General features: G+C 40.1%; 2 protein-coding genes and 1 long non-coding RNA gene across 3 annotated transcripts; 1 reads left to right on the top strand and 2 right to left on the bottom strand.

Moving 5' to 3' along the window:
• Nucleotides 1-2,058: 2,058 nt before the first annotated feature.
• Nucleotides 2,059-3,490, bottom strand: LOC114349875 (accumulation-associated protein). Its single transcript, XM_028300466.1, has 3 exons — nt 2,767-3,490; nt 2,429-2,530; nt 2,059-2,224 (listed from the first exon to the last, which is right to left on the bottom strand). Exons 1-3 carry the CDS (start codon nt 3,307-3,309, stop codon nt 2,084-2,086), a joined length of 786 nt encoding a protein of 261 aa, XP_028156267.1. The 5' UTR covers nt 3,310-3,490; the 3' UTR covers nt 2,059-2,083.
• A 2,931-nt stretch (nt 3,491-6,421) lies between these two features.
• LOC114349836 (uncharacterized) lies at nt 6,422-8,932 on the bottom strand. The gene is made up of 4 exons (XM_028300407.1): nt 8,854-8,932; nt 8,065-8,759; nt 7,938-7,992; nt 6,422-7,528 (listed from the first exon to the last, which is right to left on the bottom strand). Coding segments are annotated over exons 2-4 (1,089 nt in total). The 5' UTR covers nt 8,067-8,759; nt 8,854-8,932; the 3' UTR covers nt 6,422-6,496.
• A 1,342-nt stretch (nt 8,933-10,274) lies between these two features.
• Nucleotides 10,275-10,769, top strand: LOC114349883 (uncharacterized). Its single transcript, XR_003655659.1, has 2 exons — nt 10,275-10,441; nt 10,544-10,769. It is a non-coding gene; the product is annotated as an uncharacterized LOC114349883 (long non-coding RNA).
• Nucleotides 10,770-16,808: the final 6,039 nt, after the last annotated feature.

The raw sequence follows: 16,808 nt of genomic DNA, 5'->3' as shown, positions 1-16,808 counted from the left end.
GAGATTATTGCGACATTTTGGACTTGCTTATATCTCGCTAAACATAACATACTATGCCATAAAACAGAATATAATTTGACGATAAGGTACAACTTATTCTGACTTGCGGTTGTAAGTGAGGTGACGGTGTTATACTGGTTACATGCGTATACAAATTATTTAAAGCTAGACTGGGGATTTTTTAAACGTTTTTTTTTTAATTTGTTACTGCCCAATAAACTTTTTCTACTCTATTCTATAGCTAGACTTAACTTCAAATTGTATTACCTGTGATGGCAGATTAGGAAACACTAATTAATTACTAGACTAAAACTACAACATAAATATCATTAGTGTTTCGGTAGGTGTGCTAATAATTTTACTAAAAATAATTAGCATCATTAATTATATTAAATATCATAGAGTGAAGTACTCGTAATTAAAAAATAATACAGCTACACATTAAGAAATTCATGATAACTAACAACAGAAACTGGTAACACTATTGTATAATCTGTCATCGTAGATTCTGTACTTTATGTACAGATATTTTCCTATAAAAAGTGCATGAAAGGTAGAGTCATAAAACTGTAGATAATGCAGTTAATGCAGTACAACCGGACGAACAGGCACAAGCAGGATGCGTTTATGCAAATGTATCGAGTACTTATGCATGCATCTCTATAAATATTTTACATGAATACTTGTATACCTAGCAGGTTACCGAATGAATAACGGCATAATTATAACCTCTTGATATGATTTTTGCATAAATTAGTAACATACAAAACGTGTAGCATTACATTATGAAATCTGTGAAATATTAAATTATTTCCGTAATCGCTATAATTACAGACTTCGATTAAAAGTTATAAAACATTCGCATGGTTGTGAAACGCTTAACCCTTTACGGCGCAATAACGTATTTTATTATTNTTAATTAAAAGTTTAAAATTAATTAGTTTGAAATCGCACATTTTCTGAACATCCATCTTCTAATAAGTGAATTAAAAATAATAAGGCGAGCTAACTGGCAGAAAATCATCTGATATTAAATGTTCAGCTTCTCTCATATCGGTGCTTGGCTGCGAACGTAATACGTAACGTCACGTAACATGTCAGTATTACAGAGATAGATAAATAACTTTTATTTTTCCGTCTTAAAGTCAAGTAATAAGTTGAAAGATGTTTCGATCGGAGTAAGTGAAAATGTAATACTTTTTAAACAACGTGAGCAGCGCACCTGAACTGCAACGCTCCATCTGCGCGAGCGCATAGTGATGTATCGATTTCGTGCCACAACGATTCTGGGGTAATGCCTGAGCGATAACTATAACCAATTTCAAAAAATAATAGGTATCTAAATGGCGAAGAAATTGAGTATTCTAATGACTTTTTTTTAAAAGCACAATATTTTTATGGTACATAACTAGGTTAATCAATAAAACGGAACATCATTTCACGTAAGTGATTCTTTGTTTGATCGTTTATCAATTTTCAGAAAATCATTTTTCCCTATTGAATTTTCTTTGAAATTTTAGGACCGTCCGTTTTGTTATAAATTACACGAGCCTACACCGACGGAATCTCTAATTACGCGACTTCACTAGTAGCACTCATCAGCTTTCATTACTTTCCGGACTTAATCATGCTCAAGTCAGTTATTTGTTATTGAATTTTACGGTTAGCGGCCGCTGCCGAGTTATGGGAGCGATTTAAATCCATTTGCAAGTAATTAGCGAGATGTGGTGCATTCTACACACAACAGACCCAATCAAAGAAAGATAATGTAGGTTTCATTGGCAACGGCGAGCACGTTATTATTGCAATTTGCTACCAAGTAAGCTACCTACCTATTTTTAAACGAATTTCAGTGTGAATCGAACGTTAAAAGTGCGTCTAAGAGAAAGCAGTTAAGTATGTTTAAACTGCGTTTGTATGTACGTATGTGTGTTATTATGTTCATATTGTGTATTTTAAGACAAAAGAAATGCGAGGGTAGATTTAAATGAAAAGCGAAAATTTATAAAAAGTTACTATTTTTTTCGAAAGTTTCAGTTTTCCTTACGTTAAATGCGCTTTAATTTCGTCAGGTTCTCTTATTTTAAGGTTTTCTCCCAGTTTTGGGGCTCGGCTTGCGATAGCATCGCATGATGAGGTGCATGTCGTAGTACGACATGTGGTGGAATGAGAAGTATTCGGGATTTTTGTACATGCAGCACTTGCCAGCACCGAGGCCGAGAACCTGTAAAGGTAAAATCAGGAATCTTGTATGCTGTCGCGAAAGTCTATGGCTACGGCCGTATACTCGCGACACCACTCGGGCGATGACAGAACGCGCGAACTAATGAAGTTACTGATATGAAGTCGATTGATTGCCCTTACATGATGAATATTATTGCAATTTTTTTACTTACAAAACTGATAAATAAATAACACAGATACTAACTTCGCAATCAGTATTTCTGAAAACCCCAGTCGGTATGTGTGGTAATGGTTCAAAACACATGCCTACGTCGTTTTTTGGTAGACAATGGCCATACTTGCGTTGCTGAAAAATTAAGTAATTATTTCATTTCACACTAAAGGCAAGAAAATAAAAGGTTTTCTTAGTGTATTACAAAACAGACAGGGTAAAAAATTTAATACTTTTTAAAGTACCTATTAATTAATCAAGCGTGAATATAAAAAAAATACTATTGCTGCATGAAAGGCTGATTTATTAGATATTTTTTTTATCTAATTAGACAGTACTAGAATATTGGTATTATAATAGCCGTTACTCACATCGTATACTGTAGGACTCGATGGATTGTTATCAGATTTATCAGATTTGTCAGATTTGTCAGGCGGAGGGCAAGGGCTGCAACTCCAGTCACAAGGTCCACAAGGTCCGCAAGGCCCACATGGCCCACATGGTCCACATGGTTCACATGGTCCGCATGGTCCGCACGGTCCGCATGGTCCGCATGGTCCGCATGGTCCACAAGGCCCACAAGGTTCACAAGGCTTACAAGGCTCACAAGGCCCACAAGGCCCGCAAGGTTTACAAGGCTCACAAGGCATACAAGGCCCGCAAGGCTTACAAGGCTCACAAGGCTTACAAGGCTCACAAGGCCTACAAGGGTCTCCCGATTTACCAGTGCTTGAACCAGAACTTTGAGAACTTGACTTATCGGAGCTTCCAGAACTACAAGTTTTTGAAGAATAACACACTTTTAATTGCTTATAAGGAACGCCTTTTGAAAAGCGCGTTAAAATGCTACCTTCACAATATGCTAGGCCCGATTTGCACATAGGCGTTATGATAAATCTGCACATACGCGACATTGCTTTGAAGTTTTAGCTGGCGTTTGATTTCCTTTTATAGATTTTGTAAAGTTAGTGAGTTTTGTGGTATGGTTTCGGTTTTGTTTACATAATGTCGAGATTAATTATCTTAACTTACATTTCTATGGGTTTAATTTGGATTAGATTTGGGCTATTTTTTTTTGTTTGACTGTTTGTCACTTTTCAGTTGTCAGACCCTATTGACCACTATTGACAGTGATATAAAATGACCTCGGGGCGCCACCGTCAATACCAGTTCTCTGGTTCCGATTTTTGCCATGTTGGAAACTATACAGTTATAGTTCCAAAATACTGGACTGTCCTGTCGATGACATTGACAGTGGGGCGCCACCGTCAATACCGGATCGCTGGTTCAGATTTTTGCCATATTGGAATCCATATAGTTGAACGATGGTAGCGCCCCCCTGTCATTGAGTTTGGTGGGACAGTTCAGCGTGGTTCATCTATAAACGAGCCCCCTGTCAATGAGTTTGGTGAGACAGTTCAGTTTATATGTCATCTATAGCGCCCTGTTGTCAATGTCACGGTTCATTATCGGACATCTTTAGTTTTTGAGGAGGGCGCTACTATCAACTAGGGATGTTATGGATTATGTAGTTTCGTTTATGGATACGGTTACGGATATCGGAATAATATTATACCGGTTTCGGTTACGGATATTTTTTTATTTCGCATATCCGAAAGTTTCGGTTACGGTTACGGATATCTGTGCTTTAGAATGCAATTTGTAATAGTTGTACAACAAGGTTCATTCATGGCCGCACACTTTACATAGAATAAAAATAAAAAAATAAAAATTGATGCTAGATGGCATTATAAGCTAAGCGTGTGCAATGCGTACGATGCGGACAGGTGGACGCACTTATATGAGTTTCATTATAAATAATACTACGATCCGTTGCGTACGATACGTTCGATGCGTACGATACCGACATGTGGACGCTTAGTTTTAAAGGTAAATCAGGCTGTTATGCCTTTACATATAATGCTATACAAAAAACAATTTAAACTATCTACATCCGAAATTATCCGAAACTTTTGAATCGGTTACGGTTACGGTTTCGGATATTTTTTTTATTTCGGATATCCGAAAGTTTCGGTTACGGTTACGGATATCCATAACATCCCTGCTATCAAAACTGAAATAATGTATGTATAGATATACAGTGTGAGTCACGTTAAAGTGTACATATGAAAACAGATGAAACTAGACCTATTTTTATCGACAAAAAAGAGGTCAAAAAATTTTTGAGATTTTTTTTTATTTTTTTATAGAATTTTTTTTCTTCCAATTACGTATTGTAAAGAAAACGTAATAACTTTTAAACTAAGCGGTATATCCTGATAGAATAAAAACAGTGATAATGCTAAATAACAGGCAATACTAAAAAAATACATAAAATACACAAAAAATGCCAACAAATAATAAAAAATGATACTTTTTGAAAAAAATCTGCTTTAAAATTCGTGTTTATTTGGTTATTTGATAAATTTCTCCAAAATATGCCCCTATAACAGGTGATTTTTATTGTTTTGTATTATTCTCTATCGTATTACCTTTGTAAAACTAAAAATTGCATGTCTCTATCCCTATCACAACATTTGCTATGATAGTTTGAACAAAGGCCTACCACAACATTATTCTCCTCTTCAGGTAGGGACAATTTTAATTTTAACTAAAATGCTTATTTTACTTCGAAATCTTTTGTTTTTACTTGAAATCTAACTTGTCTTTATCAAAATTACAAATCTAGAGCCATTTTCAGTTTCGTTGTTAAGCGTTGAATGGCGCGCCCGGAGAGGCTTAGTTCAAACGATCATAGCAAATGTTGTGATAGGGATAGAGACATGCGATTTTTGGTTTTACAAAGGTAATACGATAGAGAATTATTCAAAGTAATAAAAACCACCTTTTATGTGAGCATTTTTTGGAGAAATTTATCAAATAACCAAAAAAACACGAATTTTTAAGCAGAATTTTTTCAAAAAGTATCATTTTTTATTATTTGTTGGCATTTTCTGAGTATTTTATGTTTTTTTTTGTATTGTCTGTTATTTAGCATTATTACTGTTTTTATTTTATCAGGATATACCTCTTAGTTTAAAAGTTATTACGTTTTCTTTACAATAAGTACATGAAAGAAAAAAAATTCTATAAAAAAATTAAAAAATAATCTCAAAAAATTTTTGACCACTTTTTTGTCGATAAAAATAGGTCTAGTTTCATCTATTTTGATATGTACACTTTAACGTGACTCACACTGTATACTGCCCTACCGGTAACTTTGACAGGGGGCGCCACCGTCAATACCGGATCGCTGGTTACGGTTTTTGCCCTTCTGACCCACCGCACTACCAAACCACACTACCAGTAGTGCCGTGGGGAATATTTTTTCCCTTCTACACTACCAAGCCAGTAGTGTCGTGGGTAATTTTTGAGGGCCTTACATCTTCATTCCCATCGACACTACTACCATAACTGAATGTAAAATTTGCAAAATTTTGGNCCCTTCGAGAGGCCACTGTGGAAAACGAAGGTTTCGTATACATAAAGATTTAGCAGGACCTCTAAAACAAATGTAGCCAGAATGATAAATTTGTAGGTGTTGTAAGTTGGACGCTACAACTACAACCTGCCGAATGTGGTCCCTCAGATGAACTATGTCAAATACGAAATTACTGAATCTGACCAACTAAGATGATTTTGATGAATGGTAATATTTAGGAGGTAAATCGTAGCCCTACCGGTAACTTTGACAGGGGGCGCCACCGTCAATACCGGATCGCTGGTTACGATTTTTGCCATGTTGGAAACTATGTGGAAACAAAGTTGAGCGATGGTGGCGCCCCTCTGTCAACGAGTTTGGTGGGACATGTGTAGGTCATCTATCACTTTGACGTCTCAGAAACGTTTGACAGCACTTTACCCACCTTGGAACAACACTAGTACCTACTTTTGTAGTACTCTTGCTTGTGGTTTGTGGATGACCTACCTATGTTTATAAAGTATGTATCCTACACTTCCTACTACAAAGTATGAATGGTCCTAAAAAGAAAAACTAAATTTAAAAAAAATATCTTTTATTCTTCACGATTAGTAAGGTATACAATAGTATTTTGCACTTTTTCTTAAGCCTTCGAACTTCGATGTGCGCCGTTGTACTCGTTAGCAGAGCTTCATCACCAACACCGGCAAGCCCGCCGCTGGACCGCCACTACTCGACGCACCACCGCCGCCCGACGAGGAGCAACCTGTGCAACATTCAGGCGTTAGCAATTTCATCCGCTCACGAGGCTGGCCTCCACCCTGGCCGCCTCCACCTCTACTTGAAGCTTGTCTAGATGCACTAGCACCACCACCTGTAAGTGGGTTGCGACCCGGCTGTATTCCAGGTGGGGTCTCGAAACAATCTGCCTTACAAGGAGCATCCCATACACATGGCGGCGGCGGCTGCCAATGTACACAACCCGGTCTCGTACAAGGCTCTTCTTTACTAACTGGCTTCGTTGCTTTCCGAGGACGACCACCCGGCCCTATTACCACGTCACTTGGTGCAAGTTCCTTGTTATCAAAGCGCTTCATTATCGTATCTAAAGTTTTCTCGTCAAATACATAAATTGACGACGACTGTGCTTCTGCTGCAGCTGCACTGCTCCCACATGGGCATTTTGAGACTTGAGGGCTTACAGCAACGGCTTTGGCTGCACCAGGTATGCTACTACAAATACAGGCTTGGCCACCACTGGAACTTTGCTTAGGAGGTGGAAACGAACTTTGACACTTACAGCACTTGCCAGACTTGTCCATGGAAGCATCTGGGACGATACCCTTGAGTTCGCACACAATGAACCTCTTGCCTCCCCCGGAACCGGAATCTGCTGCACCTCCCGATGCATTGCCGCCTTGGGCGCGAAGATGCGCTGCAAGGGGCTCAGGATCTGCGAGTCCTCGAGCGCGAGCCAACTGGCTGGGCGCACACAGTGGATCCGGCAGGACTAGACAAGCCGGCTCGCCGCCACATCCAGTGCGACGGCAGTCATGCTGGAGCCCATTGCGCTTGATGCAATGGCAGCTGTAGTACATAATCCCTCCGCGCAGTTCACGGCTCTTTGTTCGTTTAAGCTGGTTTTCTTTTTCATCCTTTTTTTCCGCGCCACCCTCCTCCGCTCTGGCCGCTCCATCAGAAGCTTTTCCTTTCTGGGAACAAAGATATCACTTTAGAAATGCTGAATTGAAATAGCCGGCCACCATTGTGAAATTTAGAATAACGTTACCAAGAGCTAAGGGCTAGGAGGCAAGGCGTCGTTCACGCTACCACTGCGATACAAGATCGAAGTCGCTGAAGCGTGTAACGTAGGTCTTGCCGGGCGGTGGCCGGCGGACGCACGGCGGACAGGGTGGCGGGCACGGCTTCGAACAGCTAGGGCCCGTCCGGCACAAGTACCGAATCGAGCCTTGCTGGAAGTAGTGGCAGTCCTGCAGTCCATTACGCTTGAACGCAGAGCGTGGCAGACACTGAAGCTGAGCATACATTCGAGTCATTAGAATACACTTTAAAATATATAGCCCCAGATGTGGTGTAGAAAGTTTGTGCTTATTAACTTACCGGAGGACCGCAGTCTTCATATTTGTAGCATATCATGGGACCGCAAGGAGTACACCTGAAAGGAAAAAATCAACATTATTAACTTGTGAATTCAAATAGACGTTAAGGAAACCAGAATAAAACTTACATGGTGGAAAATCAAGAAATCGCAGTCCTACCGAAGATGACAAAATTATACGGAGGAGGGGGTTTTTCTAAAAATTTATTGATATTTTAGCTTATACAATCATGAAAAGATTAGAAAGAGTTGTGTAGAAAAATCACTTGAAAAATTTAGAATTTTGATAAATTTGCAATTTTTTTACAATAAATACATCTGAAATAGTCGAAGTCAAAACTTCTTCTGTCAAAATGTTTGTTCTTTTGAAGTGTCTGTATTTTTGTCTTCTGAATTTAAAATCTTCTTATGTGACAGTATTTTGAGGTACTCTTGAAAAGTACGTATACGAATAAAGCTTGATATTCATGGTAATTCTTCAAACATTTTGGGTTGGGCCATCTTGAACTCTGGGGATAATCTTAATTCACTTGAGTCTTATTTACGAGGTTGCATTTTGCAAATGGACGACAATGCTTCAGCGTGAGGGTTTTTGCAATGCGTTTGGCATGCGACTTTAGATGGTTCACATAAAGGTGCCGGTATTAGTTCACATTCTGGTGAGTTTTGACAGCCACTCCTCTTACAGTCATATTGTAAGCCGTTTCGTCGCAAACAGAAACAGTCTGTGTAAAGAATTCCACCCCTGAGTTCTCGACTTTTGCTAGTCTTAACAGCGACGCAGGGTATGCACCGCCTGCATTTCACCATCGTGCTGAATCTGTCTACAAATATAACAAGATAGTTACGTATTTTATTTTGACTAATATCATTAATTAAAAAATCAAAACATTCAAATCTTTCTCCTCCTTTTCTTACCTGGTAGATCGGAATAAAAATTACTTTAAATTTTGATTTATTTTGATATTTTTAGTTAACTTAAAATTTTGTGTTACATTTGTGAACGTTATCCTAAAATAATAGAATTCCGAACTAGGGATAAAACACTATGGTCATGATTTTTACTTTTCAGCTAAAAATTAAACATGTCTAACGTATAAAAAGGATTATTGCGAATACATTCTGTTACGCCCATATCCAAGATGGTTTTATATTTTTCAATCCTAATCCTATACTAATATTATAAATGCGAAAGTAACTCTGTCTGTCTGTCTTGCTTTCACGCCTAAACCACTGAACCGATTTTGATGAGATTTGGCATAGAGATAGTTTGAGTCCCGGGAAAGGACATAGGCTAGTTTTTATCCCGGTTTTTGAAACAGGGACGCGCGCGATAAAGTTTTTCTATGACAGACAAAATTTAACGCGGGCGAAGCCGCGGGCGGAGAGCTAGTACTTTATAATTAACAGGAGACAAAGGTATAAGAATAATATACAAGTGTACATTACACTTGTATATTATTTCTATCTATACCTTTGTCTTATTATGTTATTTTTTTTACATGTAATTTGCATTTAGATACATGAATAAATGTTATCACGAACCTTATTCTAATTTTTCAGTACGACTTAGACAAGTCACGTATAGCCACGTATAGTCAGTCAAATATAGCCACGATAGCCGAACGGTGAAGGGGTCGGAGTGGCCGACTCGAGATCCGAGGAACGCGGGTTCGAATCCCACCGCCGCTCGACTATTGTGGTGAGCCCACTCGTAACACAAGCTTATTTAGCTTAACACGAGGGGCTAATGGGACTATTAGTAGTTTGGGCAATACAAATTGCTAATATCATCTTTAAAAAAAAGTTACCTACAAAACACTTCATTTTTATTATGGATTCGAGCCGTTCACACATTTTAAGTAAAACATTCAGTTTAATAATAATGATAATGAGTGATGGATTATTGATTAATGATGATGATATTATTCCTCCTTTCCCTTGAGTTTCAGTAAAGATGTGGCTCTTGAGAGAACTTGAAAAGCGATGTAGCACTGTTTTGTTTCATTTGCCTTCACTCATGCACGTTCACGAAGACTTATGGTTAATGATAATTATCCATCATTATTACACTACACATTACTAGTTGCGTAAACACAAATTTTAGGAAATTAAAACAAAACTGCTTTAAATAACGCTTCACAAAAACTTATCGTGAATAGCTTTTATGTCTGAAATTTTAAAAAGGAGGTTGTATAGACCAACATCCAGTAAAAACTCTACTTGGTTACTGGCAGTTGACAAAATGGCTAAAAAATATATTTCGAATATTGTGCACCAACTTCCACGTTCGAACCCATACAGAGATGATTTGTAGAAGTACTTTACTTAGGAAGGTCAGTACAATCAAATCCTTTGCGTGATACACATAATTTAAAAAGATCCAAAAAAAACCTCAAATCGTACAAAAATCTAAACAAGCCACAATTTCCACAAACAAACTAAGTCTTCTATAGACCTATTTTCTTTAGGCTTGACAAGTACTCCTTAACCCCAGAACCAAAATGTAAGTTCCCTCTAATTCCCTCTAGTTTCTTTTCGGTGACTCTCGAATCTTCGATTCTAGAATTGTCTAGAAGACCGCTGACTTTCATTTTTTATTCCCCAGGTGCTGCGGAGGTTGCGGACCCTGCTGCGGTGGGTGCTGCGGCGGTTGCTGCTGTCCATGCATCACCATCTACACGTGCTGCACCAAGATTTGCTAGTATCGCACGCTTGCCGTCGCGGGCGGGCCATGGACGCCCGTAGCGGTTTCTTCGGGGAACACCCGAAACTTGCTTCGTCTACGAAGTACCGTGCCGTTTTTGTGGAAAAATAAAACTACTATAAGCGTATCCCAGTTTTTTCCTTTACATCCCGAGGGCGTGACACTCAATGTAGCGAGGGCGTGACACTCAATGTAGCGAGGGCGTGACACTCAATGTAGCGAGGGCGTGACACTCAATGTAGCGAGGGCGTGGGACACTCAATGTAGCGAGGGCGTGGGACACTCAATGTAGCGAGGGCGTGACACTCAATGTAGCGAGGGCGTGACACTCAATGTAGCGAGGGCGTGACACTCAATGTAGCGAGNTCAATGTAGCCAGGGCGTGGGACACTCAATGTAGCCAGGGCGTGGGACACTCAATGTAGCCAGGGCGTGGGACACTCAATGTAGCCAGGGCGTGGGACACTCAATGTAGCCAGGGCGTGGGACACTCAATGTAGCCAGGGCGTGGGACACTCAATGTAGCCAGGGCGTGGGACACTCAATGTAGCCAGGGCGTGGGACACTCAATGTAGCCAGGGCGTGGGACACTCAATGTAGCCAGGGCGTGGGACACTCAATGTAGCCAGGGCGTGGGACACTCAATGTAGCCAGGGCGTGGGACACTCAATGTAGCCAGGGCGTGGGACACTCAATGTAGCCAGGGCGTGGGACACTCAATGTAGCCAGGGCGTGGGACACTCAATGTAGCCAGGGCGTGGGACACTCAATGTAGCCAGGGCGTGGGACACTCAATGTAGCCAGGGCGTGGGACACTCAATGTAGCCAGGGCGTGGGACACTCAATGTAGCCAGGGCGTGGGACACTCAATGTAGCCAGGGCGTGGGACACTCAATGTAGCCAGGGCGTGGGACACTCAATGTAGCCAGGGCGTGGGACACTCAATGTAGCCAGGGCGTGGGACACTCAATGTAGCCAGGGCGTGGGACACTCAATGTAGCCAGGGCGTGGGACACTCAATGTAGCCAGGGCGTGGGACACTCAATGTAGCCAGGGCGTGGGACACTCAATGTAGCCAGGGCGTGGGACACTCAATGTAGCCAGGGCGTGGGACACTCAATGTAGCCAGGGCGTGGGACACTCAATGTAGCCAGGGCGTGGGACACTCAATGTAGCCAGGGCGTGGGACACTCAATGTAGCCAGGGCGTGGGACACTCAATGTAGCCAGGGCGTGGGACACTCAATGTAGCCAGGGCGTGGGACACTCAATGTAGCCAGGGCGTGGGACACTCAATGTAGCCAGGGCGTGGGACACTCAATGTAGCCAGGGCGTGGGACACTCAATGTAGCCAGGGCGTGGGACACTCAATGTAGCCAGGGCGTGGGACACTCAATGTAGCCAGGGCGTGGGACACTCAATGTAGCCAGGGCGTGGGACACTCAATGTAGCCAGGGCGTGGGACACTCAATGTAGCCAGGGCGTGGGACACTCAATGTAGCCAGGGCGTGGGACACTCAATGTAGCCAGGGCGTGGGACACTCAATGTAGCCAGGGCGTGGAACACTCAATGTAGCCAGGGCGTGGGACACTCAATGTAGCCAGGGCGTGGGACACGGGACACTCTCTGTAGCTAGGGCGTGGGACACGGGACACTCTCTGTAGCTAGGGCGTGGGACACGGGACACTCTCTGTAGCTAGGGCGTGGGACACTCACTGTAGCCAAACGCTTGCATTTCTCTGGACGCAACATACGCTCGTGTTCGCGCGAATCCTCGCGGCAAATACACCTCAACTCTGCGGCACTCCAACTGCGGCACTCCTACACCTCAACTCTGCGGCACTCCTACACCTCAACTCTGGCTACTCTTATACCTATAGCGCACCTATTTCTCCTATTTCTATTTCCTGGCCCGATTTGAATTAACATTAATTTGAGAACTGGGCGAGGAATAGGGAATTTTTAATAATAAGAAGTTAAATCTACTCAATCCACTTTATTAACGGCACTATAACTGCATTCACAAAAGCACGGGCCCTGGCTTCAGGCTTCTTGGTCCGGGTCGACGTCGTCGAGTTGACGCTGGCGCCACGTGGGTGCGAGCCGGCCGCGGGGGGCGCGGCGTCGAATGCCGGGAGACATGCTCAGCAGATCTTGGTGCAGCATGTGTAGATGGTGATCTTGGGGCATCCGCAACCGCAACACCTGGAAAAGAAAGCATCAAGATTAGTTCACCATAGTACTCCAGAATGACATCCAACAAGTCGAAGTCCATTCCTTTCACTGACAAACCCACAACCTTTTCTAAAAGAAAAAGGTAAACAATAGGGATAAAACTTACATCTTCGTAGAGTTTTAAAAGCTGCAAAAGCAAACTTAGCTATATAGATATAAGTATATTTTCTTAAAATTATATTTTTATGCGGTCTTTAGGAAATATTTTAAAGTTTTTTTCTTGATTTTATGTTTTCTTCACGAAAGAATTTATAAAACTGAAGTTCGTTCTGAGTCAATGACGAACGATGACTTGACACATATTTAGAACTAAATTGAATTTCAAAATCAGCCAGTAACAAGACAGAAAAATATCCAAGAAGGTTTAACATTAACATCATGATCATGACAAAGTAAGGGTAATCACAAACCGATCAGGGATACGATTCTCATGCAATCGAATTTTTTCCGTATACGATCTCCTGTTTTTGACTCCAAGAAAAGTTAAACTAAAAGCACTACTGCGCCGTAAACAAATGTTTTGTTGTCGATATGTTTACATAATAAAGAACCTTAAGTTTCTTTTTTGTTTTACTTGGCATTCTAAAATTTATATTCGACTTTTGTAATTGACTTTTAAATAACATAATTATACCTACATGTAGTATATTACACTATTTAATAGAAATAATCATCACACTTAGTTACTTCGGAGTAAAAATTAAATTCATAGGTAGGTAGGTACTATCTATGCATATGGCCAGTCATGTCGTCTCGTTCTATCGAAAAGAATCACCATTTGATGAGAGCGAGAGCAAAAACGGAAATGGATAGTTAACACTGTGGCCGTGTGTACTTATTTCACTTACTTATTTTTTACTTGTTTAACATCTCTTTAAAAAATTACATAATTTTACCCCAAAAATGGGGGTGTTACACGGCGCTAGTAACACTAAAGGGGGTAGAGGGGCGCGGGAGGGGAAGTATTTTGGACACAAGTTGCCGCGTAGAAATGTTATCGAACACTCCTTCTGGTTTGTTCTGTATTCTGAGTCTACAATCTATTTTATAAAAAAATATCCTTGGTTAAATTTCTTGGTTTTATTTCACAGTTCATAGGATTATGAATTGGAGTACTTTGACAGGTAAATTCGTGTACGAATTTCAAGTTCGACTGGTACTTAGCACTCGTAGCGTTCTAGTGGTTTTCGATCGAACTTTTTCGATTGTGAACTTCTAAGATTGCACAAACGGTGTAAATAGACGAAAAAACCGAACAATACCCTTCGAATTATTTTTCGAATGTGAACTTTTTCGATTGCATGAGAATCTTTATCCCAGAAATGCAGAAAGATTACAAAAGCGAAGATTAATGTACAAAAAACTATTTTTTGATACCTGAAAGCCTGTGAAATCAAATTAAAAACCGTCGAAATTGATGCATCGACCAAATAAAAATATATTGTTTAATGAATGGGATATTTATTATTGCTTCGATTGAATACAGGTCATTTGCTTGAAAAGTCTATTAGTTTGTTGTTAGCTTGGATACAGATATTTAAACGACTGAATATGTTGAAAGTTGAATTACTGTATCGTACCGAATATAAGTTTATTAAGAATATTAATTATAATTTCTATTTTTTTATTTTCTATATTTAATTGAATCCCCTCAGGGTTCTTAGACCAAACTATCTAAATTCATGTGTAAAGAAGGCTAAAGATAGTCATGGATTCAACCAAACTATCGGCCTCTTCGGCTAATAGAAAGTTTATAGTCAGCCTAAGAAAAATAATAACTTCATGGTTAGAATCATAGACTGGCAGATTTTAAAGAAGAATAAAATAATAAACACCTGTCATTATTGACACATACATCAAAATTTCCGTGCAATTTTAAAAACAACATTTTCTAACTTATTAAAAATGTGCAGCCCTGTACTAAATTTACCGAGTTACAAAGAACCACCAGAATGCTTTCCATGTTATCGAGTTCAGGTAAAGACTTTAATTTTATTCTTCATTGTCATCATCATCCACTGTTATTCACAGCAGCCCACAGCTCATGGCGGACTGCCACAACCATGCTTGACACTTGGTTTACACTGCAAGTCACTTTTCCTTCCCGCCGACTTCGCAACCTCCCGTTACAAGGAATTTCATCTGTCCTCCGCCTAATTCACACCTAGGTCTCTCAGGTCTCTCATTAGGACATAATAGTGGCACCACCGATCGCAATTCGCACCACGGGTGGGTGGTGGCACTGAAGATCTAGCCAGCTCGGTAGTCGCTAGACTAAGCTAGGCTCGGTGGCTGTCTCCTTCTCTATTGTATGTGATAAATAATATAATTTGAATAAATTATAATTTATTATCATTTCCTTTCAGGGTCCCCCATGCCTACCCTGCGGTATGGACCCAGTCACGGTGCGGCGGCCCCTGATCGTCCACGACAGCACCTTCGACTACCGCCCCACCAGCTGGCCGGGCATGCTACTCAACAACCAGGACAAGAAAGTGCGGTACCAGCTCATTAACTATGAAAGACCAGTATGTTTAAATAGTATAATTATTTCCTCATAGGCCCAGAACAGACGGTGAAACGCAACTGCAACGAAACTGCAACTTTGTGATGATTCTGATGAATGAAACTGAAACTGAAAGTTTCAAACTGGTTGCGTCATGTGTGGTCTCTCAACGGACGCTATGGCAGAAACTTAGATGCAACTCAAAAGTAACTAGCAGTTGCAGTTTCGTTGCAGTTGCGTTTCACCGTCTGTTCTAGGCCTTAGTTTTAACATTAAAAGTTTGTCTCTGTTTCCAAAAACCAGGATACAAACTATTCTTATCTCATTTTCCTCGGACTCAAGAGTATCTATTCCAACATCAAAATCGGTTCAGTAGTTTAAGCGTGAAAGCTTAATAGGTGCTACTCGCCAGTTCTTGAACTTGAACAACATGAACTTGACTGGACACGCATTTATATTAATTTCGCATTTATATTTAAAAAAAAAATAGTAGGAAAGTATGGATTATGAAAACGGTTTTTAAATTATTTTACAGCTCTTTATTGAGCACTAGCTTTGCGCCCACGGCTTCGCCCGCGTGAAATTTTTCGGTTTTTTATGTAACCTATGACACTCAGCAATAATGTGGCTTTCTATTGGTGAAAGAATTTTTAAAAGAACACATCACTTTGACTAGCCTGCTTTATTGGTTTGTTTAATGTTATGATTTCTTTACAGGCAACATCCCACTATCCATCCTGTGCACCATCGTATAATTATTAACATTAACTATTGTGAGTACGCATTTGTTATTAATTTTTACAAATTTTTTATTTATTTACNATGTCATTCACCCGAAAAAATTAATACGTCAAAGGCCAGTGTTCTCAGTTATTTACGTGGGAAAATTACCCGAAATATGGGAATTTATAATTTTAAGACTTTTTAGTTGTTTATTACGGCATTACTAGGCATTTTCTTTTAAAATTACTTTTTTATTAAATTTTGTACACTAGATTTCCTAATGAAAATGAAATATGGAAAAATGATTGGATTCAAATAATAAGAAATTGTAACAACGACAACGATTGGATCCCAAGCAAACGTTGCGTCATTTGCAGTTGTCACTTTGAAGAAAATGANTTGCGATTATAATTTGCACTTTGTCTAGACCCACTGATGTCAAAAGGCATAAATATTACAAAAGCGAAGATTATTGTACAAAAACTATTTTTTGATACCTGAAAGCCTGTGAAATCAAATGAAAAACCCTCGAAATTGATGCATCGATCAAATAAAAATATATTCTTGAATGGGATATTTATTATTGCTTCGATTGAATACAGGTCATTTGCTTGAAAAGTCTGTGGCGACGCCACTACAAACTAGTTACCAACAGATGGCGCTGTCACTACTTCACTATGGCACACTCCGCCGCTCATACAA

This window comes from Ostrinia furnacalis, unplaced genomic scaffold (genome assembly GCF_004193835.3).
Source record: "Ostrinia furnacalis isolate ACB-3 unplaced genomic scaffold, ASM419383v2 OfSCF0710, whole genome shotgun sequence".
NCBI lineage: Eukaryota > Metazoa > Arthropoda > Insecta > Lepidoptera > Crambidae > Ostrinia > Ostrinia furnacalis.
Note: the sequence above shows the minus strand (reverse complement) of the source record. Positions and strands in the feature narration are given on the sequence as shown.